The following is a 27,489-nucleotide window of genomic DNA, read 5'->3' on the forward strand; positions in this document are numbered from 1 at the left end:
GTAACAAACTGCTATTGGAATCATTTATAACCAATGATAGTTAAATGCACCATTGATTTCCAAAGGAAAACGGCAACTAAAAAGGTCCACAAGGGAGCAGACTTCTAGAAACAGGCCAAATAGCCCTTCAGCATGAGGAATGCCAACGAAGCCAGTCTTAGCATACAAGCTAGCAATTATGTCTCCATATTAACATAGAAGTTAGTGCTAAATAACTAGTGGAGAAATGTACATAAGCACATGGACAGAGTATTCACCGTAAAGCACATGAAAATAATACCTCACTGTAAATTACTTTGCGTGTCCGTAGTTATAACAAGGTAACTGTATACATGACCTCTATAGAGCTCACCAGCTTGTAGTCCTAAAGTGAGTTACCTCTGGTTCGTTTGGTCATTCCTTTCGGAATATAATAGGGATTTGGGATAACCTCAGACCTTATTTTTCTGTTTAACATCGGTTTAGGAGATCTTATGTATTGTTCTATGAGAAGTCAGTTAACATGACCTTTTATGAATTATGAAGCCTCAGTGCTTTTTTTATTACATAAATGCTTAAAAATTCACAAAATGTTACATTAGCTGATGAAGATTTTCATAGAAAAAAGTGTGACCTCCTCAGCCTGTGTTAACTACAGAGTTTTATCCAAAAACCCGACAGAAATGACATTCGCCATAGGCTTTGACCAACGAGCCATGGTGGCATTAGTGCCTACACAAATACGCCATTACTATTGCTCTCTATACATAGTGCATTTGGAAAGTATTCAAACCCCTTGACTTTTTACACATTGTTACATTACAGCCTTATTCTAAAATGATTAAAAACTGGTTTTCAATTTACACAATACCCTAGAATGGCAAAGTGGAAATATGTTTAGAAATTTTATCAACTGTAATGTAAATAAGGTGTTTATTTTTAAAAGTATTCAGACCCTTTGCTATGAGACTCAATTGAGCTCTGGTGCATCCTGCTTCCATTGATCATCCTTGAGACGTTTCTACAATTTGACCTGTGGTAAATTCAATTGATTGGACACGATTTGGAAAGGCACACACACACACCTGTCTATATAAGGTCCAGTAGTTGACAGTGCATGTCAGAGCAAAAACCAAGCCATGAGGTCGAAGAAATTAGGAGAACCTTCCAGAAGGACAACCATCTCTGCAGCCTTCCACCACTCAGGCCTTTATGGTAGAGTGGCCAGATGGAAGCCACTCCTCAGTAAAAGGCACATGGCAGCCAGCTTGGATTTTGCCAAAAGCCACCTAAAGGATTAAGGCCATGAGAAACCAGATTCTCTTGTCTGATGAAACCAAGAATGAACTCTGGCCTGAATGCCAAGCGTCGTGTCCGGAAGAAACCCTAGGTTGAAGCGTGGTGGCAGCATAATGCTGTGGGGTTGCTTTTCAGTGGCAGGGACTGGGAGACTAGTAAGGATCGAGGGGAAAGATGAACGTGCAGAGATCCTTGATGAAAACCTGCTCCAGAGCGCTCAGGACCTCAGACGGGTGAAGGTTCACCTTCCAAAAGGACAACGACTTTATTTTACCTTTATTTAACCAGGTAGGCCAGTTGAGAACAAGTTCTCATTTACAACTGCGACCTGGCCAAGATAAAGCAAAGCAGTGCGGCAAAAACATACGTACAGTCAACACAGAAAAAAAGAAAAAACATCTATATACAGTTTGTGCAAATGTAGAAGAGTAGGGAGGTAAGGCAATAAATAGGCAAAATAATTACAATTTAGCATTAACACTGGAGTGATAGATGTGCAAGTAGAGATACTGGGGTGCAAAAGAGCAAGATGGTAAGTAATAGTGTGGGGATGAGGTAGTTGGGTGTGCTATTTACAGATTGGCTGTGTACAGGTACAGTGATTGGTAAGCTGCTCTGACAGCTGATGCTTATTAAAGTTAGAGAGGGAGATAAGACTCTAGCTTCAGTGATTTTTGCAGTTCGTTCCAGTCATTGGCAGCAGAGAACTGGAAGGAAAGGCGTGAAATATACCTGCTGGAGCATGTGCTACGGGTGGGTGTTGCTATGGTGACCAGTGAGCTGAGATAAGGCGGGGCTTTACCTAGCAAAGACTTATAGATAACCTGCAGCCAGTGGGTTTGGCGACATATGTAGTGAGGACCAGCCAACGAGAGCATACAGGTCGCAGTGGTGGGTAGTATATGGGGCTTTGGTGACACAACGGATGGCACTGTGATAGACTACATCCAGTTTGCTGAGGAGAGTGTTGGAGGCTATTTTGTAAATGACATCGCCGAAGTCAAGGATCAGTAGGATAGTCAGTTTTATGAGGCTGTTTGGCAGCATGAGTGAAGGATGCTTTGTTGCAAAATAGGAAGAAGGTTAGTTAAGTGTCCAAATAAGGGCCAGAAGTATACAGAATGGTGTCATCTGCATAGAGGTGGATCAGAGAATCACCAGCAGCAAGAGCGACATATTTGATATATACAGAGAAGAGTCGGCCCGAGAATTGAACCCTGTGGCACCCCCATAGACTGCCAGAGGTCCGGACAACAGGCCCTCCGATTTGACACACAAACTCTGTCTGAGAAGTAGATGGTTACCAGGCGAGGCAGTCATTTGAGAAGCCACGGCTGTTGAGTCTGCCGATAAGAATGTGGTGATTGACAGTCGAAAGCCTTGGCCAGGTCGATGAAGACTGCTGTACAGTACTGCGGTTATATCGTTTAGGATCTTGAGTGTGGCTGAGGTGCACCCGTGACCAGCTCGGAAACCAGATTGCATAGTGGAGAAGGTATGGAAGGATTTGAAATGATCAGTGATCTGTTTGATAACTTGGCTTTCAAAGATTTTAGAAGGGCAGGGCAGGATGGTTATAGATCTATAACAGTTTGGGTCTAGTGTCTCCCCCTTTTGAAGAGGGGGATGACTGCGGCAGCTTTCCAATCTTTGGGGATCTCCGATGATACGAAAGAGGTTGAACAGGCTAGTAATAGGGGTTGCAACAATTTTGGCAGATACTTTTAGAAAGGGAGGGTCCAGATTGTCTAGCCTAGCTGATTTGTAGGGATCCAGACTTTGCAGCTCTTTCAGAACATCAGCTATCTGAATTCTGGTGAAGGAGAGGCGGGGGTGGGGGCTGAGATGTTGGCTGGGGTAGGGGTAGCCGAGTGGAAAGCATGGCCAGCCATAGAAAAATGCTTATTGAAATTATCGGTGGTGACAGTGTTTCCTATCCTCAGTGCAGTGGGCAGCTGGGAGGAGGTGCTCTTATTCTCCATGGACTTTAGTGTCTCAAAACCTTTTGGAGTTGGTGCTACAGGAAGCAAATTTGTTTGAAAAAGCTAGCCTTTGCTTTCCTAACTGACTGGGGGCTGAAGGGGGTCTATAACAAGCGGCAATGGCGAGTCTTGTTTCTGGAAAGGTGTATTTTTAAAAGTAGAAGCTCTAATTGTTTGGGCACAGACCTGGATAGTATGACAGACCTCTGAAGGCTAACTCCGCCCCCTTTGGCAGTTCTGTCTTGTTGGAAACTGTTAGTTAGTGATGGAAATTTCTGGATTTTTGGTGGCCTTCCTAAGCCAGGATTCAGACACGGCTAGGACGTCCGGGTTGGCGAAGTGTGCTAAAGCAGTGAATAAAACAAACTTAGGGATGAGGCTTTTAATATGCATGCAACCAAGGCTTTTTTTACGGTTACAGACGTCAACAAATGAGAGCGCCTGGGGAATGGGAGTGATGCTGGGGGCTGCAGGGCCTGGGTTAACCTCTACATCACCAGAGGAACAGAGGAGGAGTAGGATAAGGGTACGGCTAATGGCTATAAGAGCTGGTCAGCTAGTGCATTCAGAACAGAGAGTAAAAGGAGCAGATTTCTGGGCGTGGAAGAATAGATTCAAGGCATAATGTACAGACGGGTACGGTAAGATGAGAGTACAGTGGAGGTAAACCTAGACATTGAGTGACGATGAGAGAGGTTTTGTCTCTGGAGGCACCAATTAAGCCAGGTGAGGTCACTGCATGTGTGGGGGGTGGAACAAAAGGGCTAGCTAAGGCATATTGAGCCAGGCTGGAGGCCAAAACGGCAATAGACAAGGCATATTGACATTAGGGAGAGGCATTAGCGAGAGATCATTAGCGAGAGATCATAGAGTAGCTAGGTGAGCTGGAGACACGGCGATTCAGACAGCTAGCAGGCTGGGGCTAGCAGATGGCACACAGCCGGGACAAGTCTGAATGTCCTTGAGTGGCTCAGCCAGAGCCCGGACTTCAACCCAAACATCTCAGGAGAGACCTGAAAATAGCTGTGCAGCAAAGCTCCCCATCCACCCTGAAAGAGCATGAGAATCTGCAGAGAGGAATGGGAGAAACTCCCCAAATCCATGTGTGCCAAGCTTGTAGCGTCATACCCAAGAAGACTCATGGCTGTAATCGCTGCCAAAGGTTCTTCAACAAAGTACTGAGTAAAGGGTATGAATATTAAATGTATATTTAATGTCTTTGTTTTGTCATTATGGGGTATTGTGTGTATATTGAGAGGGGGGGGGGGGGGGGGGGGGGGGGGGGGGGGGCATTTAATAAATGTTAGAATAAGGCTAATGTAACAAAATATGGAAAAAGTCAAGGTGTCGGAATACTTTCCGAATGCACTGTATAAGCAATTACTGGGCATGATGCCATCACCTGCAAATCAATTAGCTAACAAATGGAAGAAGGGCGCTTTTGAATGGTAAGGAAAAAGCAACTGACTGTAGGAGTGAAGGTGGGGGAGGTGCATCGGCGACAGGCGAAAGTTGGACACTGATTTTCCAACAGCAAGGCTCAGATCAACATGGCAGTGTTGCCATAGTTTATAAAAGGTGTTCTTTATGTCGAAATAAAGATGGCCTCAACCCCCATATAACACAAATTGAAATTGTGTGTACATTGTACAATCACATCAGTGAGAGAGCATCAAATAGTACATTTGTATATATCCACTGTTCATTCCCGTTTCAGTCATGTCTTTGGTCACACTGGTGTGGGTCAAACAAAAACACCCTAATGATTGGTTGGCAATAGAGCTTCCCACAATGCATTTGATGACTGTTGGTGAAGGGCAGCTGCAGAAACTTGCTGTCCACTGCAACGGCGATACTGGATATTATGGGCTTGTTCAACATTGCAGGTGACTGCCGACTGACTGATCTACAAAGAACCTTGCATTGTAAATAAACAAGTCATTACTATTTGTAAATCAGTCAGTCACAATTTACATAGGATACGTCAGAGTTCTGATCTTCTCGAACACAGCTAATGACAAGATACTTGTCTACACCCTCAATGGGATTTGTTGTCCACAGAGCGGAATGGTGGGCTGTCAAGCTCCTGCCTATTCCTCTTTGGATTGATGGATACATGTTGTTATTTAATGAGGGGTGTTGACGTCAACTGCCTGTATTCAATGGAGAGTAAGACGCTATGCTAGACTCAAGAATATGCATAGACCGTCTTGAAATTAACAGAGACAACGCCGGTAGTGTTTTTTCTCCAAGTTGCCAGGATGTCATCCTATTTTTCCAACTTAATTGAGGAAAATAAGAACAATCTGAAATGTATTATTGATACTGTCACAAAGCTAACTAAAAAGCAGCATTCCCCAAGAGAGGATGGCTTTCACTTCAGCAGTAATAAATTCATGAACTTCTTTGAGGAAAAGATCATGATTATTAGAAAGCAAATTATGGACTCCTCTTTAAATCTGCGTATTCCTTCAAAGCTCAGTTGTCCTGAGTCTGCACAACTCTGCCAGGACCTAGGATCAAGAGAGACACTCAAGTGTGTTAGTACGATATCTCTCGATACAATGATGAAAATAATCATGGCCTCTAAACATTCAAGCTGCATACTGGACCCTATTCCAACTAAACTACTGAAAGAGCTGCTTTCTGTGCTTGGCCCTCCTATGTTGAACATAATAAACGACTCTATCCGCCGGATGTGTACCAAACTCACTACAAGTGGCAGCCTCTCTTAAAAAAGCCAAACCTTGACCCAGAAAATATAAAAAACTAAAATCGGCCTATATCGAATCTTCCATTCCTCTCAAATATTTTAGAAAAGGCTGTTGCGCAGCAACTCACTGTCTTCCTGAAGACAAACAATGTATACAAAATGCTTCAGTCTGGTTTTAGACCCCATCATAGCGCTGAGACTGCACTTGTGAAGGTGGTAAATGACATTTTAATGGCATCAGACCGAGGCTCTGCATCTGTCCTCATGCTCCTAGACCTTAGTGCTGCTTTTGATACCATCGATCACCACATTCTTTTGGAGAGATTGGAAACCCAAATTAAGATCCAATCCCAAGTTGAGACCTTTGTCCATAGACGCCACAAAGTTTCGTGCAAATCATTTTCAGTGCCAGAAAAGTAGCTTTTGACACGTTTCTCACAAAATTCTTATTTGTTCCTTGTGAGAGGGACCTATGTACCAAATTTCATGACTAAGTCAAAACGGACTGACTTTTTAAATTGTATTTTCACTAGTTATAGCACCACCATCTGGCCAATCAGTGTAATTTTGTAAACGACTGCTCTCTGTGGCAAGACGCAAAATTCACCCAAGTTTGGTCAAAATCGTGCCAGTGGTGGCCGAGATATCGCGTGTGACTAAAGGACGGATGGAGACAGATACACAGTCCCCTCAACCAATTTCATCGTGGGGGAAAATGAAGGTTACATGCACTATGATTTGGTACTTACTGTTGCATTACCATGTACAATGTTTTATCGGTAAAGAAACAAAAAAGGCAAGATGCGCCAGGGGGAATTGCGCTGATGCATTGAAGTTCGTTGAAGAATTATTATTCATGCTTGGCAGAGAAATGCACAAGGCGAGTAGAACAGAGACCGTGCATAAAGTAGAGAATCCCGCCCATGCACAGAAGGAGAAATGCACAAGGCGAGTAGAACAGAGACCGTGCATAAAGTAGAGAATCCCGCCCATGCACAGAAGGAGAAATGCACAAGGCGAGTAGAACAGAGACCGTGCATAAAGTAGAGAATCCCGCCCATGCACAGAAGGAGAAATGCACAAGGCGAGTAGAACAGAAACCGTGCATAAAGTAGAGATTCCCGCCCATGTGGGAACACCTTTTGCTGGCGGGAAGAACGGTCCAGAAAAGTCTCATCCGCAGCCTCTTCCTTTTTTAAAATAGTTTATTAAAATTGCTAGAGTAGAATGACTTCTTGTTTTAGGACTGTGTGGGTGATACATTAATTGGTTCTACTAAATTTATGCTGCATTCACACAGGCAGCCCAATTCTGATCTTTTGCCCATTATTGGCAAAATATCTGATCTTAATGGTCTGAAAAACAAATAAGTGGCAGATCGGATTTCAGCTGCCTGTGTAAACGCAGCCGTAGACTCCCCAAAGCTGAATCAGTTATTGTTTCTTTGCAGGTAATGTATTATGTTCATAATGTTCTTTTAGAAGAAAAAAAACTGCAACATGAAATGAATCTCTTTGTCATGTGTTTTGTCAGACTCCTATAGGGGTATAATCCAAACCACGATTCATTAGTTAGCCAGTTGACTTTGATAAACAACCAGACGTAACTATTGATTTTCCGGTTCATAAAAGCGAAACCTAGATGTGTTTTTGGTTGTTGAGTCAATTACACCATGCCCATCTTAAAATAAATAATCTGAATATTTAAGCAAGTTAGCTAGCCAACTCATTGATCATACTTTTTGTAGTACTAGCATACTCCTCAGGTCAGCATTGACACCAACTAGACAGTTGCAATACAAAGTGCAGAATTTATTCAAGTGATTCGTCCCCAAACAGGCGACTGTTGTTTGTTGTCGCTGTCAAATGTGCCTTTACAATACTGGCCACCTGGTACTTGTCTATGAATACATTAGCAGAAATGATATTACAGGCCTGTTCATATTGTACATGGGGGATAGAGGAGGTCTAGATATAATAGAAAGTCCGTGGCTTGACAGTTGGCACTGGGGGGGATAAGAGTCAACACGGATGTGAAACTTTCTGAACATTGCAGATAGAAATAGAATTACTTGAGCGGACACGATTTCCTAGTATGAAGTTAACCGAAGTTCCTCCTTGATAAAAAAAAAAGAAGGTTATTCTATTATTGTTCTAGTCTACATGAGACATCGTAATCGGTTCTAAACATTACACTTCTATCTGAACATCCTGTAAATCCTCCTGAGAAAAAAAAAAGAAGCTATGTTGGTTATCTAACCATAGTGTGAGTCTCCCGTAGAAACACTTTGTTCCACAGAGATCCGTCTCATGCCTGAAGGTTGCGTCTTAATATTCTAAAGTGGCTTCCTTCCTTGTCTCTTTCCCACCTTGACTACTGTCCATAGACTTTAAAAGCTACCGACAGGTGAAACCACTTGGTCTCGATCATTCACCTGTTGAGACCTTTCTGACCAGTGGTCATGATGGAAGGAGATTAGGAAAGGAGTCTGTTTTAGACTATTGGGACATGACCCTTGCAGGGTTTCAAGGTAAAGAGGTCTGCATAGTCCACACCACTAGGCCTCTGGCCACATGGCTGGAGCAGCTGCTCCCCTCCTGACATGGTGATTGGTTCCCCCTAGTGACAGAAGAAAATGCAAAGCGTCATTATTCTGCTCCACGACAACAGTTCACGTGAATACAAAACAAGGTACATTACAGTCTCAATATTGAGGAAGAGAAGAGGTGATATTCAACATACCACCCACAGAAATCCTGTATGATTTCAATTTTAGTCATTTAGCACACGCCTATCCAGAGCGACTTACAAGTGCATTCAACTACAGTAGGCAAAACCACCAAATATCACAACCATTGCCAGTAAAACCCTCAAAGATACCCTAAACAACCCCCGAAATACAACATTTTGTTTTTTAAGGCACAAAATAACGGCTCTAGATGTGCCACTACCTCATGGAACTCCACAAGCTCTGCCAACGAGGTGAATCTGATCTGGTGTCCCAGCAGCATGTAGCAGCCCTCTGTCGCGTCAACGAGGAAGTGTTTAAACTCCTCTTTGCATCGATAAGACAGGACGTATCCCAGAATCCTTTCGCTGACCCTCACCAGAAAGTGCCCGGGTTCCCCCTCGCTCAGTAAGTCCTCGGCTTCCTGCCGCGAAATTATGCCTTGGTGGTAAAAGTAATGGTGGGTCAGTTATTCAGTATTGCCAAGTCAGAATGACACCCTGATGTGACATATTAAGGATGGATAGCTGAAGACCACATACATGTACATGTTTTACTCTCCAGAAAACTACCTGTAGCCCTGAGATACTTGTGGAGATCTGACCGGATTTAATAGGTTTAAGCAATATGACAATAGCTCCACTTGGCCTTCTGATAGGCCAAATTCTAATTCCTCCATATTGCAACCCAGTCAGAGCTACACAAGTGCATCTAGGGAGTAGGGAAAAGGTGGTGTTTCTGGACAGGGCCGTTGCTTCCGTTCAACATGAGAAACCTGTCTGGGGTGTATTCATTAGTCGCATACCGCAACGAAAACAAGAGTTTCTATTGGACACAGAGGTCGGTCCCTCCCTGTTTCGTTCCATTTGGTTCCTAGTGAATACACCTCTGATCATGCTACTGCCAGTCCTTTCAGATAAGTATTAAATATAGCAGAAGTCCCAAGGCAAGAGAGTTACTGATAAACCCGCTGTATAGCAGCAGAATTTGCATAGGTGCCCAGCACCTACTATGTCAGGGGTAACTAGGCAACCCTGGTCCTGGAGCGCCCAGCATGTACTTCACATTTTTGGAAGACCAAGTGTGTTGAATCTAGGCCATCACTAAACAATTAGCTCAGTTGGTCAGGTCTGGTGCCTAGTTGGAATACTGCAGTACCTGCGGCACTCCAGGAATGGGGTTACCTACCCCTGCACTGTGTGGTTCAGTAAATTGATCAAACTTGGGTGTTCTGTGGTATAATTAAGATATTACAAAACAGTAGGGGGCATCAGACCTAATTCTAACCAACTGTGCTGAGTGGCATGGAGACTGATGTGGTCTCTTCACACACATACAGTAAATTACTTCCGGTCTAATGTAAACTAATTAAGATTTATTTGCATTTGTGGCTATTTGCATATGTTGTTCATTCTAGATGGAATCCTCTTGTTCAGTTTAGAAACTGAACGTTTCCGGTGCAACTTGGCCCCTTACCATGGAACCAAGACGCTATGCGACTCTGGTCCTTCTGGAAACCCGCTCGGTAAGGCAGCTGTTCCTCCTGGAACCATCTAATAATGTGCTCCCTGCTGGAGGTGGACAGTGTGCGTCGCACCCCTTGCTTCCTGTCAGGCAGCGACACAGAGAGAAAAAGTGGGTCAGGCAGTCAGCCAGCCAGTGAAAGGCATTCATGTGTTTAAGCTCTAAGGCTCAGTGTTTTTCTGCATGGCTTTGTCTGAAAGGGGAATCCCTAGACATCAGCTTTCAGTGAATGAGACAAACCATCACAAGCACGAGGATTGACATGTACTTACAGGATGACTACTGCAAAAAAAAAACATTACCATATCAGGCTGGTGGAAAGATTTGGTTCACTAACACCAGTGTGAATATAGAGTGGATTTAACCAACTATTCAATAATATAACTATTATTGAATAGTTATATTATTGACCTTCAGACCTGCAAAGTCCTAAGTGGCAGTCACTAAGGGAAGGGACTAGGGTTTTGGGCTGTGCCATAGCAGATGACTGGATACCATTGGGTTTCAGTGGGGTCGAGCCTAGTCCAGGGTGTATTCAGTAATGTCAAACATCCTTAACGGTGCAGATATAAATGTAATTAATAGAGCCAACATAACTGCAGAATGATTCCCTACTCCACATAACCAACAATAGTATTTATATCGGAATGTTCTAGAATGTTGGACCCTAGACCTCCTGAACAGCAGGGTTGGGGTCAACTCCGGAAGTAAACGGACATTCCGATGCCAACAAATGAACACATTTCCCCGAGAAGTATTGAGGAACATTTTAATTTCAGTTTACATCCTGAATTTAAAAGGAATTGACCCCAACTCTGCCGAACAGGCCTTGTATTACTGTGAAGGCATAGGTCAGCTCACGGGTTAAGGGTGTCACTGGTCACAGTAAGGTTCCTGGGTTTGGGTTTGGGTGGGAGGGCAGGTCTGTCCCCGCCGAATGCCTTGGTGACAGCAGCCACACGGCCTCGCTCCAGAGCCTTGACCGATTGCCGCCGGTGGTCATCACGGGTCTGCTTGGCAATGGACCGGCGCCGCAGGTCGGCCGCTTTGGACTTCCGCACTGTGGAAAAAGACAGAAGAATACAAAACACATACATGTAAACTCTCACACACACAAAATCCTACCTTCATGGTTCTTCATATATGACGTTTGTTTTTGTTAAAATTAAGTGAAATAAATGAAAAATGAGAAAGTTAGATCTGCATAAACCCATTTGAACATGGCGCCATAAGGTTCTATCTGCAATCTAATCACAAGCCTGAACGAATAAAGACGAACCAATCAGAACACATCTTTGCCATCTCCCTCCAAGTATGGTCTAGGCTTAGAGGGAGATGGCAAAGACCTTACTATGACCAGTGACACCCTTAACCCATGAGCTGACCTGTGCTTTCACAGTAATACAGGACCTGTTCAGCCCACAATAATGGCACGTAAGCAACAAAAAAATGGGGTCGCGGCCGGCTGCGACAGAGCCTGGACGCGAACCCAGAATCTCTAGTGGCACAGAGAGGACTCGATGCAGTACCTTAGAGCACTGCGCCACTCGGGAGGCCCTGCCCCAGAAGACTAAATAAAGTAGTGCTCTTCAGAATAATGTCTCACATTGATAAAATGACTGTATTAATAATCTAGTTAACAGCGGCAAACCTGTCTGTTTCGTTTAGGGACCGGGGAGAAAACGCAATAACTCCAAAACAGTGGAAAGATTGTCACAGTGACAAAATGTCATCAGTTTGACCGGTTTTTAAATGAAAAGCTGAGAAAACGGCGTAACATGTTTCTGATAAGACTTCAGTTTGTCTTGGGGGCATATTTTACATGGTTGAAATACTGTCTGCTTGCATAAGTGTCAAAAGATAACATTACATGCACATTCACATTTTCTCGAGAGATGCTGAAATCAATTTTCACTGCAAGAAATGCATAACCTAATTCTGCAGGAGTTAATATTAGATTACTCTACATGTGAGAGGTTATTGGCCTACGGTCAGTGTCCTTATTTCAGTTACTATTCCATATAACCATTATACTTAAATGAGGAATATTCTGTTTATTAATGGTTACATGGATACTATTGAGCGCGCGACAGAGATAGATAGATCTAGCCATCTCTATAGGTGCGTGTAAACAGCTTATCCCAAATAAGACCTTAAGCAGGATATGAGCTCTTAACCGGAATACTATGCACATGTAAACGTGGTCATTTATATATTTAAAAAACTTAATGTCTAATTCCTTAGTGTCAGAACCTTATTGTTGAACCCCTATTGACATTTCAGAGCCATAAGGTTCCATCTACCACTGGACACATTCCAGGGTTTTTCTTTATTTTTACTATTTTCTACATTGTAGAATATTAGTGAAGACATCGAAACTATGAAATAACACATATGGAATCATGTAGTAACCAAATAACTTAAAACAAATCAAAATATATTTTATATTTGAGATTCTTCAAAGTAGCCACCCTTTGTAGCCAGCCTTGATAACAGCTTTGCACTCTCTTGGCATTCTCTCAACCAGCTTCATGAGGTAGACACCTGGAATGTATTTTAATTAACAGGTGTGCCTTCTTAAAAGTTAATTTGTGGAATTTCTTTCCTTCTTAATGCGTTTAAGCCAATCAGTTGTGTTGTGACAAGGTAGGGGTGGTAAACAGAAGATGGTATTTTACCAAATAGGGCTAAATCCATATTATGGCAAGAACAGCTCAAATAAGCAAAGAACAGTCCATCTTTACTTTAAGACATGAAGGTCAGTCAATATGGAACATTTCAAGAACTTTGAAAGTTTCTTCAAGTGCAGTCGCAAAAACCATCAAGCGCTATGATGAAACTGGCTCTCACGAGGACCGCCACAGGAAAGGAAGACCCAGAGGCACCTCTGCTGCAGAGGATAAGTTCATTAGAGTTAACTGCACCTCAGATTGCAGCCCAAATAAATGCTTCACAGAGTTCAAGTAACAGCTAACAACTGTTCAGAGGAGACTCCGTGAGTCAGGCCTTCATGGTTGAATTGCTGCAAAGAAACCACAACTAAAGGACACCAATAAGAAGAAGAGGCTTTCTTGGGCCAAGAAACACGAGCAATGGGCATTAGACAGGTGGAAATCTGTCCTTTTGTCCTTTCCTTTGAGATTTTTTGGTTCCAACCGCCGTGTCTTTGTGAGACGCAGAGCTTCTACTCAATATCTCAGAACAGATATAACCTTACTAGTCCCAAGGTCACGATTTGTCTGGTTACCCTACTGACTGTAAACAAACCGTTTCACAAGGCTAAGAAACAGTCATCTGTGTAATGATCAACTGGTGTGCCCTGTATAGCTCTATCCAGAGGCCCAAGGGGGTTTCCTGCCTTCCATACATTTTATTTCAACCCATTTATGATTGGTGTTAAAGTGTTAAGTGTGAAAACGGCAAAAAGGGTTTTCACATTCAGAGAGGCAACAGTGGAAGACTGGTGTACATTTCAGACTAAGCACAAGACAAACATATGTCCACACTTTGGCAGAAAATTAATTTTAAAAAAAACATTCAAAGCAGCATGATTATTTATGTTGTTAATCAGTGCAACTGAAGGTCAGCTCCAATCTTTGTCAAACAAGATGGTTAAATATTAACCTGTGTGTTGGAACTATATTCATTATACTTGGGAGTTTGCCATGGAGGAAATAATCATCATATTTTATATGATGTACTTTTGTCCAATTTAACATTAATACAATACTTAAATTCCTATTTATACAATCTAGATGTTCAGGTCGGTGGTAAACTATAGGACTGCACGGATCCCCCAGACATGTCTTCTCCTTCACGAAATCAAAACCTTTTCCAATGAGGTCAACATATTTTTGCAGCCATTCTGAGATCATGTTGAGTGTTCTAAAATTAGCGCCAACAAAGAATGGCAAGTAACACACATCACCCCAAGCCATGCTAAGGATCTGGCTGAGGACCGAGGTTTCCAAGGATATCAGGAATCACATTCTGGGCTTGTCCAATAGATGGGTTAGCTGACAAGATGGGTTAGCTGAAAGCGATGCTTCAAATCAGGCAGAAGTCTGTCAGTTGCTATTCTGGATGGCCAGATATTACTACCAACAATGACAAGAAACTACCATGTGGGGAATCATTAGTGACTCGTTTCAGCTAGTTTCTTCTTCTTGATACCATGGCTTGTTTTGAGGCGTTTTGACTGATTTCATGTCAATGCTAATATGGCTAGAATTCCCTAGCTAGCTAACCAACAACTGTATAATTGAGAGACAACAAGTGCTCATTGTGCAAATGGATGTTTTCAATCAAAATATTGGAGACTAAATATAGTTGACATGTTTTTAACAATCTAAGCCAACTCTTTCCGTTTTGCCCCATAGTTGCACCCATGAAGGTTTTGTTGCTGCACAACCAACCAGTCAATAAGAAACACCGGTTTTAATGGCAATCTTCTGAGATGTGAAGCTCGACTGCAAAAATGACGACCTAGAATCCGTATGCTTCAGAGTTTCTCCAGTGTGTGTGTGTGTGTTTTTGTTTGTTTACATGAATCTTGCCAGTGTTGGTCATCTCTCTCCTCTCTGACCTCCCTCAAGTCCATGTAGATCTCCTGCTTTCTCTTCTGCTCCACTCTTCGCACCTCTTCCTCAGCCCTCCTCCTCTCCTCCGCCTCTCTTTTCTGAGAGAAAGAGGGGGAAGGAGAGAATGAAATGTCACCATTGAACAGTAGTGGCTAAACAAATAGTAAGACAGTGGTATTGAATCAGAATCACACCTGGCAAAAAGTTCAATTTTTTTTTCCTCTTCCAGAGTTTTACCTGCAGTAAATCAAGTCAATTTCAAACACTGTGCAAAGACAGTTATGCTATGAACTCAAACAAATGTATTTAATCATCGTTTTGAACTGGCCTATATGGGGAAGTATAAAACAACTGACTGTTTAGGAAGGACATTGTTCTAAAAGTTGGCCAAATTAACGATAACTGGAAGGTGATTATATGGGTTGTTTAGTTAACGTGTTATTGTCTTGAGGATGTGGGCAAACAATAAGGTACCATTGATGAAACACTGAGTTGTTCCTGTAAGTTGACAAAATGAGCTTTCAACACCTATTGTGAGGCTAATTGTTTTATATCAATGCATCGTCAACTTCCTTGTTTACATAACTTAAACACTCATACTGTGACAATATTATAGAATGACATTATTTTAATCAATGGGCTAATACTTAACCACATAACCTGTCAAACTGTACTTATGATCAAAACCCTTGATGCAATGACTGTAAAAACCTTAGAATAATTGTTCAACTGTCTTAAGATGTAAGGCAAGCGGCCCCGGAGAGCTAGAGTACTGGGAGTGCAGGCTTTTGATCCAGCAAATCACAAAAATAAGTAATTTCAACAAATCAGACTCGATGAGCTGGAACCATAGAGATAGAGGACTCTAGTGCTGTTTTACAATGGGTAGTAGCGCCAATTCGTCTTTCACCATTTTGGACGCATGTGTGAATTGTTAGTATTTATGCATTTGCCAACTCCCCTCCCCACGCAACATGGCTCGAGGATTCGAACTCCAGGGTTGACGTTGACAACGTCTGACCCTGGCCATGACCATACTCCCTGAGGGTGTCTCAGGGGTGAAAAGACACAACAATAAAAAATATGCCCCCCCCCCAAAAAAAAATAGCTACCTTTCAGTTACTGGCCCAATGCTCTAACCACTAGGCTACCTACCGCCCGTGTAGTCAACTGGATTTCCTATGGGTTAAGGAAGGATCACACAATTCCATCCAGGTCATCAGGAAGGAACGGCAAATGAATTAACGAGTGAGCAAACGTTCCATAAAGGCCTTGCCTTTATACCTGTGCAAACAACACACTCTAGGTGGCAGGATGTACCCTTTCAGTTTGTTTGCCAACGTAGAAGTAATAGAGAAACTAAATTAACTACTTCAAAATGGAGATTGTATCTGTCCCATGGGCAGCGCCATTGAGGCAATGTCTATCCAAGTCTACAGCTGGAAGAAATGTCTAACTCTCTAAATAAGCTGTGGCATGTGAATTAGTTCAAAATGATGGGCTAGGGGGTCCTTAATGATGGGCTTGGGGGGGCCTTAATGATGGGCTTGGGGGGGCCTTAATGATGGGCTTGGGGGGGCCTTAATGATGGGCTTGGGGGGCCTTAATGATGGGCTTGGGGGACCTTAATCTCCACCTCCTGTTGGCTCTGCTCCTGAGCTGCAGCCCGTCGCTCCACCTCCTGTCGCTCCACCTCCTGTCGCTCCACCTCCTGTCGCTCCACCTCCTCCTTCCACAACTGCAGCTCTGAGTCCATCAACACACTGGAGAACCTCTTGACCAGCTCCGCCTCCTTCTTCACCCTACCACACACACACACACAGATTGACTGAGTGAGAACACACACGAGCACCTGTAGATCTTTACCTGTCCACTGATTTGTAAAGCTTTCCCTAAAAATCTAAATACCTTCCACCTCTCCAAATAGTCCCATGGCCCCTCCAATGACAGTCCACAATCCCCTACCTCGAGGCATGGATAGAAAAAAAGAGCTACAGATATGTCCTATCCATACAGGCACATGGCAACTACTATGAGGAAAACAGGAAAACGCTCCCAGGTGATTTTATTATAACATTTCGACCCTTCATCAGGCATCCACGGAGCATCCACGGAGCCTGGGAGCATCCACGGAGCATCCACGGAGCCTGGGAGCATGAGTATCCATGGACCCTGGGAGCATCCATGGAGCCTGGGAGCATGAGTATCCATGGACCCTGGGAGCATCCATGGAGCCCGGGAGCATGAGTATCCAGGCAGAGCCTGGGCTCGAATCCAGAATCTCTGGTGGCACAGCTAGCACTGCGATGCAGTGCCTTATACCACTATGCCACCCGGGAGGCTGCCTGTAACTTTTTACAGCGATTTTACAGATCTCCAGTTAGGATTTGGCCCAGAATTATCAACACATTCATTTAAAATGGAGAATGTGGATGTTAGAGAACACAATAAAACAGGATTCTGTGATAGACTGTCTGTAAAAAAAGTTGTTACTTTAGGTTTAAATTTAGAAACCACTTAGTAAGAGAACTCAAGTATCCACAAGTACAGAACAGTGGGGTGTGAGACAACATGTTCTCAAATGGAATTCTATTATATAACCCATATGGGCGGTTAAGTAAGGCTTTTGTCTGACCAGCCTTAGAGAAGAATTTGAAACGTCAGAATGATGTCAATTTAGTAGAATGTTCAACAACAATGTATACACATAACAGATGATGGAATGACAAATTGTGAAGGGGCATGAAGACAGAGGAATTCATACAGGGCATCATTGTTTTAGCACTATCCATGGTTCAATGTGACAGCAAATCATCACAATCTACTATTGTAATTTTTTTCTCTCAAAATGGCAACCATCTTGAAGCTTTGTCGATGACACAAAAAAAAGAGTCACGGAGAGCAATGAACAATACGGCCAACTGAGCAATAGAAAGGCATCTGTACACGGTGGCCGCCATCTTTATGCACCTTCTCCATTGGAAGAAGGGCATTTTGTAATGGCTGGAATCGAACAAATGGGAAGGTTTTAAACACATAGCGTTGCATTCATTCCATTACGACGAGCACCTCTGACTTAAAGTGACACCAGCCACCTGCTCACAGGAACTTACTTTTACTTATCACTTATTTTTTTCTTAACTTATTAAAGCATTTGTTGTTTAAAGGCTTGTAAGTAAGCATGTCACTGTAAGGTCTACTACACCTGTTGTATTTGGCACTAACCAGAGGTGGAGATGGCACATTTTTTCCTGCCCACACAAGTTACCATGTCTTCTGATTGCAGGTTAATTTGGGGTTATACATACCTGTGGCTCAACCAAACTATTACAGCAGCCGGTTATCATTATCACCACCTTAACAGGGAAACATGACTAAGAAGTCATACTCCCCCACAGCGTTGAATGACTTGTTGTTGTGGGAACAACGCTATAGGCAACACTATCATGGTTAAGTGCAGCTCACAACACAGACAGTGCCTGACTCAATAAAAAGAGAGGTTTAGTTGAAGAAATGTTTAACTTGGGCTTCCTGGCTGGGAAGGGCGATGTCTAGATTAAACCAAACTATAGCCCTGTGGGTATTACCGACAGCCAGAGAATCTGTGCAGAGCCTACCTTACAGGTCATTTTGTGTTGGCTGGTGTGATAAGCCACAAATAGATCATAGACACACACTTTGCCTACATCAACCACTGCATCCCATTACATGGTCTGTAAATTAACTAAGTGTATATGCCACTGTTCAAGACAACAAGCTTAACCACCTGTCAGAAAGCGGTGTTATTGATGGCTATGACAACCATGTCTGTCTCCATAGAAGGTGTTCTATTTAAAGTGTTAAGAGTCAAATATGTGGCTAATGACCTGACAGTCAGGTCTCTCTCTGCTTTGACTGACATATTTAACCTTTAACATTTTTGCCAATGACAAAGGGCGTTTGGCACGACAACAACAAAGGAGAGGGATAAAGCACAAACACGTTGCACTGCTAAAAAAATGTACAGCATGTGATGATGTAATTTCCTCCCACCTGAGCTCCTCAGCCTCTCTCTGGGCCTGGCAGGCTGCCCTCTGGGCTATGATGTCATCACAGATCTGCTCGTAGGACTGGTCGGCAGGGTGGTCCCCCATCACCCACACCCATACGTCACTATCCATCCCTGCCAGCCACTGTACACTCTTCACAGAGGCTGATGCACAAAATGCACAAAATACACACACACACACAGCCAGTTAGAGAAATACTGTGCTCATTAATCCTAGCATAATATTGCTCAATTCATTTTCCACAGTGCAACACAGTTGTAAAACACAGCTGCAGTTGGACTACTTTAACAGGAGTGAATCGTACTCTCCATCACTACATCTGAACGCAACGTTTCAGTGGAGATACCGATATGTCCTTTAGTCTCCAGTTTGGCATATAACTAGCTGGGTTTCTCAACACCACAGTATGTAAATCTCTGTGGAGTTGGGTTGCAACGACTGTGGGCGGCGTGTTCCTCGGACTACATCAAGTCGCTGTCAGTGGATACGAAGAAACAGTCGGTGGTTTTATAAGAAAGTATGGATCTAAGCAAACAAAGGCAGGCAGCTACAGAAGAAAAACATAGGTACACGGTAAGGGTTACAGAAAGTACATTTTCCAAAATATCAACCTGACAGCAGCTCGATGTAGTTGGAGATCCAACCCCCCCCACCACCACCGCCCCCCCACACACACACCATTGATGTGATGAACATCATGGAGTTGAGAATAACTCAGCTAGCATATAGAAAACCAGAAACATCCCAGGAGACCAACAGTAAATGTGCTTTTCACAGAGAGTATCCAAATATCCAAAATGGCACCTAATTCCCCCATAGGGCTCTCGTCAAAAGTAGTGCACTATTTATTTTACCTTTATTTAACTAGGCAAGTCAGTTAAGACCAAATTCTTATTTTCAATGCCGGCCTAGGAACAGTGGGTTAACTGCCTTGTTCAGGAGCAGAACAACAGATTTTTACCTTGTCAGCTCGGGAATTCGATCTTGCAACCTTTCGGTTACTAGTCCAACGCTCTAACCACTAAGCTTTCTGCCACCACAGAGTAGTAGTACACTATACAGAGTAGTAGTACACTAGAAAGTGAATAGGGTGCCATGAGGGACACACACACACACAACCATTCATTGTCAGTGTTGACGGCTCACTGATACCTTTCTTGGGTTTCGTCAGAGTGGCATCCTCCTTCTCTAGTCGAGCCTCTCTGTCCTTCCAGCGTCGGACCTGTTCCTCACGCATCTTAATGAACAACACCTGCTTCTGCTCCTCGCTCAGCTCAGCCAGGAGCTCAGGTGATATGAACATGTCCGTCAAAATCTGCCGGAGCATCGTAGAGCTGCAATGTCTCACCAACAGTATCCAGAGAGAACTTTAGTATTAGCAGAGAACAGCTGGTGTTGGTTGAAAGTCGGGAGTTTCTCCGTTGAAATAGGGAGTTGTTAATCATCTAATGAAGGCTGGTCCATGCCTGTATTCACTCTCTGAATTCCCACTGAAAGAAACAGAAATATCCATAAGAAATGGCTGCTTTGACCATAACTGTGCATCAGAGTACCTGCTGCCTTCTCCACGCATTTTCTATTGGTATAGCCAGTACAGTGCCTGATATGTTTGTTCACATCACAGGTCAGATGTTGCAACTGACACACACACACACACACACACACACAAACACACACACACGCGAGTATGTAGGAAGACAATAGTCCAGTCTCTGAACTCTCACATTCTCTATCGACTGTGATTCGTGCTTAATAAGCATGGAAGAAACAGTATACTATAACACAGCATAATGATCTCGTGGTGAGATAGCAGCCTATTTTGGCTCCGTGTCGCCAACTGTATGCAAACAATTAAAAGGTGGCTGCGGGACATGGGAATTTGCCGTGCGAAATAAATTTGAAATACAGTGATTGAAAACTCGTCAAATCCATTGAATTGTACGTCGACTGTGGAGACATGGCTGTCATTTTGATCTTAAAATAGTAATAGGATACAGTGGAGTTCACTACAACCTGCCCATTTAACTACCAGTATCTACTTGAGTACTTAAGTACAGAAACGTCACTACACAGACCTACGACTGCTAGAGTCGGGACGTTAAAGGAAGATACTTTTTTTTTGTTGTAACTTAAGTCCATAATCAACTATGACTAAGCACATTCACAATGGATGATGATCATGCTGGCAGTAAATGATAACGCCGACTTAACATTTGCAGTGTTGATATATTTGTACTATCACTGGATATTGAAATGGTAAACAAAAATACGATCCATACATTTCATTACGGAGTTCATCCAAATGTACTTACCGCTAGGGTATATATCCTGAAAGTGGAAATCACAGCCGATACGTGGGACGTGGACGCCTTAAAAAATAACTTGTTTACAAAATCTCCCATGGGAATGTTCGGCATGAGTCACACTATGGGCGGATGGTCACGCCTGCAAATGTATATATTTTTCCTGTAGCCTACTATTTAGCGGTATTTCGCAGGTTTAACGAAAATGACAAATGTTCCGTTGCCGGTAACGTTTTCCGTAGGTTACTTATTTCCTAAATGAAGGACAAAAGTGCCAACAAGTTTCGCAAGAAAAAAACACTCCTTTATGCAAATGTTAATATTTGTCCATCCCACCCACTGTTATTGCAGGTAGACTACTGCAGCGTTCAAAACAACTGGAAACTCGGAAATCTCTGACTTCAACAACCGGTAACTCGACCAAAAACTAGCTCCGACTGGGAAAAGTCGTTTTGAAATGTCATCCAACTCGGAATTCCAATTCGAAAACTCGGGCATCTTTCTGGAGCTTCTACTTTCCGACGTGAGGATCACTGACGTCATGATTTGACCTAGTTTTCCCCCCGAGTACCCAGTAGTCTTGAAAGCGCCATAATCTTGGCTAAAACAGAACTAAAGTCTCGCGTAATTGGTCTGCAGCCAGATCTATCTAGTCTGTCCAGGAGAGAGTACAGGAGACTAATTTACTTCAGGTAAAAGTAATGCTATAAACAATTGTCAGTGTTATGGCACATTTTCAGAGGCACATGTAATAATGCAATGTGCGTTATGTGCTGACCAAAAAAATGATTTATGGAACTATATATTTTATCAACAACTTGTTTATAAAATAGGTGGAGAGCAGATGGACAGACAGACAAAAAGACAGACAGACAAAAAAACAGAAAGACATTGGCAAGATAGGGGCATTTCAACCATAAAATACCTAAATAAATGTGAATGTTTGAGTGCTTCATTTTGAGTATGATGCTTGCAGTAATAGAAGACCGGTAACTGAAGCGAATAGGCCTATTGTTTCCTGGGAGAAGCGGTAATGTTGTCGGCTACAGTAGATAGTTACGTTGTCAGTGTCATATTTTGGACCTCATATTCAAACTACCGAAGAGTACCATGTGATATTGTACCTGGAAAAGCGGTTGCTGTGGAATAACTCGTTTGCACGTTAGTGGTTATTATTATAATGGAGCTCATTGCTGTCTGGACTATATTGAGTGTCATGTGTTGGAACGTGGTCTCAGAGCATTTCAAATTATTCTGTATGTCAAACCGAGACACACTATTTCGTATGATATGTTACGAATTTGCAACACGCATGATAATGCTACGAATTCCAATTTGTTGTGGCTAACAACAAAATGCTAACATTAGCTAGCTCTATGGGTTAGGTTAAGGTTAGGAGTAAGGTTAAAGGGTAAGTTTAGGGTTGGGGCAGGGTTAGCTAAAAGGGTTAAGGTTAGGGTTATGTGAAGGGTTAGCTAACATGCTACGTAGTTGCAAAGTAGCAAAAAGAGTAGTAAGTAGTTGCATAGTTGCTAATTAGTTAAAGTTGTCTGCAATGTGATTCGAACACGCAATTTTTGAGTTTGATAGACGTTTGCATAATAAGTAACCTATTTTATGTAACCATACCAAACGTAACATATCATACTAATTTGTGAGTTCCGGATGTACATTTACTATGTTACGTCGAGTCTACGTGACCAGTGTTGAAGACAGACAGGCTAAACTATAGTTTATGACCTCCTGTCAATTTCCCATCTATCATCTATGCTGATGATTCTGCACTGTTGGTTTCCCACCAAGAGAAACGTGGTTGAGAAACCCTCAGGGCTGTACATAAGATTTTTTGATGTTATAATTTTGTTTATTTAGTAAATATTTATTTTTAACTCTATTTCTTGAACAGCATTGTTGGTTAAGGGCTTGTAAGTAAGCATTTAACGGTAAGGTCTACTACACCTGTTGTAGTCGGCGCATGTGACAAATCAAATTTGATTTGATTTGAAGAGAAAAACCTTGTCATGTTGTTTGTACACAAGATGGCGCTCTTGTTATATCTGTCTACACTTTCAGTTGAGGCCTAAACAACTATAATCAAATGTTTTTGGTTATACTGAATAAAGTGGGATGACCCGAGTAGGATTCAATTGTAATTCGATGTAGGATCTACTGTTATGTGTCAATGTTTTAATTGTATCTATCCTTTAACATTTCAATGCAAAAATCTGCAATATAATGCAATTGAATCTTTGGTGACTGTAAACCATAGACAATTCATTTATTTATATGACTGAAATCACTACAATACCTTATACTTAATAACCCCTCTGCAAAGCACAAATTCAGGCGTGCTAGGCATGCTAAGCTATCAGTTATGGCCTACTGTCAATTTCCCGTCAACCGTCTATCATCTATGCAGATGATTCGGCACTGTTGGTTTCCCACCAAGACAAAACATGTGGTTTATTTTTTAAATGTTTTATTTCACCATTATTTAACCAGGTGGGCTAGTTGAGAACAAGTTCTCATTTACAACTGCGACCTGGCCAAGATAAAGCAAAGCAGTGCGACACAAACAACAACACAGTTACACATGGAATAAACAAACATACAGTCAATAATACAATAGAAAAAGTATATACAGTGTGTGCAAATGAGGTAGGATAAGGGAGGTAAGGCAATAAATAGGCAATAGTGGCGAAATAATTACAATATAGCAATTAAACACTGGAGTGATAGATGTGCAGATGATGAGTGTGTAAGTAGAGATACTGGGGTGCAAAGGAGCAAAATAAATAACAGTCTGGGGATGAGGTAGTTGGATGGGCTATGTACAGTTGCAGTGATCTGTGAGCCGCTCTGACAGCTGGTGCTTAAAAGCTAGGGAGGGAGATATGAGTCTCCAGCTTCCGTGATTTTTGCAGTTCGTTTCAGTCATTGGCAGCAGAGAACTGGAAGGAAAGGCGGCCGAAGGAGGAATTGGCTTTGGGGGTGACCAGTGAAATATACCTGCTGGAGCGCGTGCTACGGGTGGGTGCTGCTATGGTGACCAGTGAGCTGAGATAAGGCGGGGTTTTACCTAGCAAAGAATTATAAATGACCTGGAGCCAGTGGGTTTGGCAACGAATATGAAGCGAGGGCCAGCCAACGAGAGCATACAGTTTGCAGTGGTGGGTAGTATATGGGGCTTTGGTGACAAAATGGATGGCACTGTGATAGACTACGTCCAATTTGCTGAGTTGAGTGTTGGAGGCTATTTTGTAAATGACATCGCCGAAGTCAAGGATTGGTAGGATAGTCAGTTTTAACGAGGGTATGTTCGGCAGCATGATTGAAGGAGGCTTTGTTGCGAAATAGGAAGCCGATTCTAGATTTAATTCTGGATTGGAGATGCTTAATGTGAGTCTAGAAGGAGAGTTTACAGTCTAACTAGACACCTGGGTATTTGTAGTTGCCCACATATTCTAAGTTAGAACCACCCAAAGTAGTGATGATGGACAGGCGGGCAGGTGTGGGCAGAAGTATACAGAATGGTGACGTCTGCGTAGAGGTGGATCAGAGAATCACCAGCATCAAGAGCGACATCGTTGATGTATACAGAGAAAAGAGTCGGCCCGAGAATTGAACCCTGTGGCACCCCCATAGAGACTGCCAGAGGTCCGGACAACAGGCCCTCCAATTTGACACACTGAACTCTGTCTGAGAAGTAGTTGGTGAACCAGGCGAGGCAGTCATTTGAGAAACCAAGGCTGTTGAGTCTGCCAATAAGAATGTGGTGATTGACAGAGTCGAAAGCCTTGGCCAGGTCGATGAATACAGCTGCACAGTATTGTCTCTTATCAATGGCGGTTATGATATCGTTTAGGACATTGAGCGTGGCTGAGGTGCACCCATGACTAGTTCAGAAACCAGATTGCATAGTGGAGAAGGTATGGGGAGATTCGAAATGGTCGGTGATCTGTCTGTTAACTTGGCTTTCGAAGACCTTGAAAAGGCAGGGTAGGATAGATATAGGTCTGTAGCAGTTTGGGTCTAGAGTGTCTCCTCCTTTGAAGAGGGGGATGACCTCGGCAGCTTTCCAATCTTTGGGGATCTCAGACGATACGAAAGAGTTTGAACAAGCTAGTAATAGGGGTTGCAACAATTTCAGCGGATACTTTTAGAAAGAGAGGTTCCAGATTTTCTAGCTGCGCTGATTTGTGGGGGTCCAGATTTTGCAGCTCTTTCAGAACATCAGCTATCTGGATTTGGGTGAAGGATAAATGGAGAAGGCTTGGGCAAGTTGCAGTGGGGGGTACAGGGCTGTTGACTGGGGTAGGGGTAGCCAGGTGGAGAGCACGGCCAGCCGTAGAAAAATGCTTATTGAAATTCTCAATTATCGCGGATTTATCGCTGTTGACAGTGTTTTCTAGCCTCAGTGCAGTGGGCAGCTGGGAGGAGGTGCTCTTATTCTCCATAGACTTTACAGTGTCCCAGAACTTTTTGGAGTTTGTGGTACAGGATGCAAATTTCTGTTTGAAAAAGCTAGCCTTTGCTTTCCTAACTGACTGTGTATATTGGTTCCTAACTTCCCTGAAAAGTTGCATATCGCGGGGGCTGTTCGATGTTAATGCAGTACGCCACAGGATGTTTTTGTGCTGGTCAAGGGCAGTCAGGTCTGGAGTGAAGCAAGGGCCATATCTGTTCCTGGTTCTACATTTTTTTGAATGGAGCATGGTTATTTAAGATGGTGAGGAAGGAACTTTTAAAGAATAACCAGGCATCCTCTACTGAGGATACCCTGGCCAGGTCGATTAGAAAGGCCTGCTCGCTGAAATGTTTTAGGGAGCGTTTGACAGTGAAAGTCCTCAGTGCTGAACTTCTGAATGTCATTAAATGGCTATATGACAATAAGCTGTCACTTTGCTTGGAAAAACAGAGTCCATCTTGTTTGGGTCTAAAGTGAAACAAAGGAAATCCTCTGACTTTAAGGTTGTAGTTCCTGACTTAGCAGAAGACTGCATAAGACTGTTAATTATCTTGGACGTGTGCTAGATACCCATCTGACAAGGGAGAGGATGGCACAAAAAGTTTTCTCCAAAGTGAACCATACAATTAGGTTTCTGGATAAGTGCAATGGGGTCATTGGCAAGGGCTCTTGTTCAGTGCCACTTTTGACTATTTGTGCTCTTCCTGGTACAGTGCCCCCAAGATAATAAAAAATAAATTGCAGACATCTCAGAGCAAATTACTCAGGATTATTCTTAAAATTCCAGCACTTCCACATCTTGACCATTCCCACTTTGAAAGCCTTAGATGCCTCAGGGGAGGAAAGTCTCAGAATAAATTGTGTCCTGTGAATAAGATTGTTAAGAGTATTTTTTACGTTATTTTACTAGGCAAGTCAGTTAAGAACAAATTCTTATTTTCAATGACAGCCTAGGAACAATGGATTAACTGCCTTGTTCAGGGGCAGAACGACAGATTTTTACCTTGTCAGTTCTGGGATTCAATCTTGCAACCTTTCGGTTACTAGTCCAACACTCTAACCACTAGGCTACCTGCCACCCCATGGTCTCCAGGTATGGTCCCCGGGTACCTATGTACTACTTTAACTTGGTACTGGATAACCTAAACTATTCCACTAGAAGGAGTGAACAAACGTTGTTTGTTTTAGATTTAAAAGTGGTATGGGGAAATAAACTTTTTTATACTCAGCCGCCATTCTTTGGAATAGTCTTCCAAAGGATTTGAAACGTATAAAACCTCCATAGCTATTTTTTTTAAATTGCTAAATAGTAGTATGTCCCAAAAGTTAGTCGTAAGACTGTAGGATGTGGCTGAGAAGGAAATGCCTGTTTATTTACAAGAGTTTATTTACAAGAGTGTGCAAAGCTGTCATCAAGGCAAAAGGTGGCTACTTTGAAGAATCTCAAATATAAAATATATATTTTGATTTGTTTAACACTTTTTTGTTACTACATGATTCCATATGTTATATTTAATAGTTTTGATGTCTTCACTGTTATTCTACAATGTAGAAAATAGTAAAAATAAAGAAAACCCTTGAATGGGTAGGTGGCCAAACTTTTGACTGGGACTGTATATATATATATATTTTTTTTTAATTAAAAAGAAATCTTCTAAAAAATATATATTTTCCTTTATTATTTTCCCCTAACCCTAACACCCATCCCCTAATTGAAGTGAACTTATCGACAGCAGCACTTCTACTTCCAGTTTATACATACTATATATAAAGGGGAAAAGGCCATTATTGAACATGGAGTACTGCCTTAATGTTTCTGGACCCCAGGAAGAGTAGCTGCTACCTTGGCAGCCACTAATAGTGA

General features: G+C 42.6%; 1 protein-coding gene across 2 annotated transcripts; it reads right to left on the reverse strand.

Annotated features, from left to right (window-relative positions):
* Positions 1-7,164: 7,164 nt before the first annotated feature.
* LOC139408328 (SH2 domain containing 4A) lies at positions 7,165-21,676 on the reverse strand. Of its 2 annotated transcripts, none has more exons than XM_071152078.1 (9): positions 21,167-21,676; positions 20,007-20,344; positions 18,838-18,997; positions 16,442-16,607; positions 14,771-14,903; positions 11,087-11,285; positions 10,178-10,308; positions 8,925-9,142; positions 7,165-8,592 (listed from the first exon to the last, which is right to left on the reverse strand). In XM_071152078.1, exons 2-9 carry the CDS (start codon positions 20,179-20,181, stop codon positions 8,467-8,469), a joined length of 1,308 nt encoding a protein of 435 aa, XP_071008179.1. In that variant the 5' UTR covers positions 20,182-20,344; positions 21,167-21,676; the 3' UTR covers positions 7,165-8,466. The 2 variants fall into 2 exon arrangements, with proteins under 2 accessions (XP_071008179.1, XP_071008178.1); XM_071152077.1 differs by having other exon boundaries at positions 7,760-8,592; positions 16,430-16,607; positions 21,167-21,430.
* Positions 21,677-27,489: the final 5,813 nt, after the last annotated feature.

The sequence above is a fragment of the Oncorhynchus clarkii genome, chromosome 5 (assembly GCF_045791955.1).
Source record: "Oncorhynchus clarkii lewisi isolate Uvic-CL-2024 chromosome 5, UVic_Ocla_1.0, whole genome shotgun sequence".
NCBI lineage: Eukaryota > Metazoa > Chordata > Actinopteri > Salmoniformes > Salmonidae > Oncorhynchus > Oncorhynchus clarkii.

Excerpts from the sequence above, each read along its gene's own strand:
- LOC139408328 (XM_071152077.1), bottom strand. The coding sequence starts at position 20,181 with ATGCTCCGGCAGATTTTGACGGACATGTTCATATCACCTGAGCTCCTG. Across the intron at positions 10,309-11,086 it reads ACCAGTGACACCCTTAACCC|GAAGCAAGGGGTGCGACGCA; the intron begins GTGAGCTGACCT and ends GCTGCCTGACAG. Across the intron at positions 8,593-8,924 it reads AGCTTGTGGAGTTCCATGAG|GGGGAACCAATCACCATGTC; the intron begins GTAGTGGCACAT and ends TTCTGTCACTAG.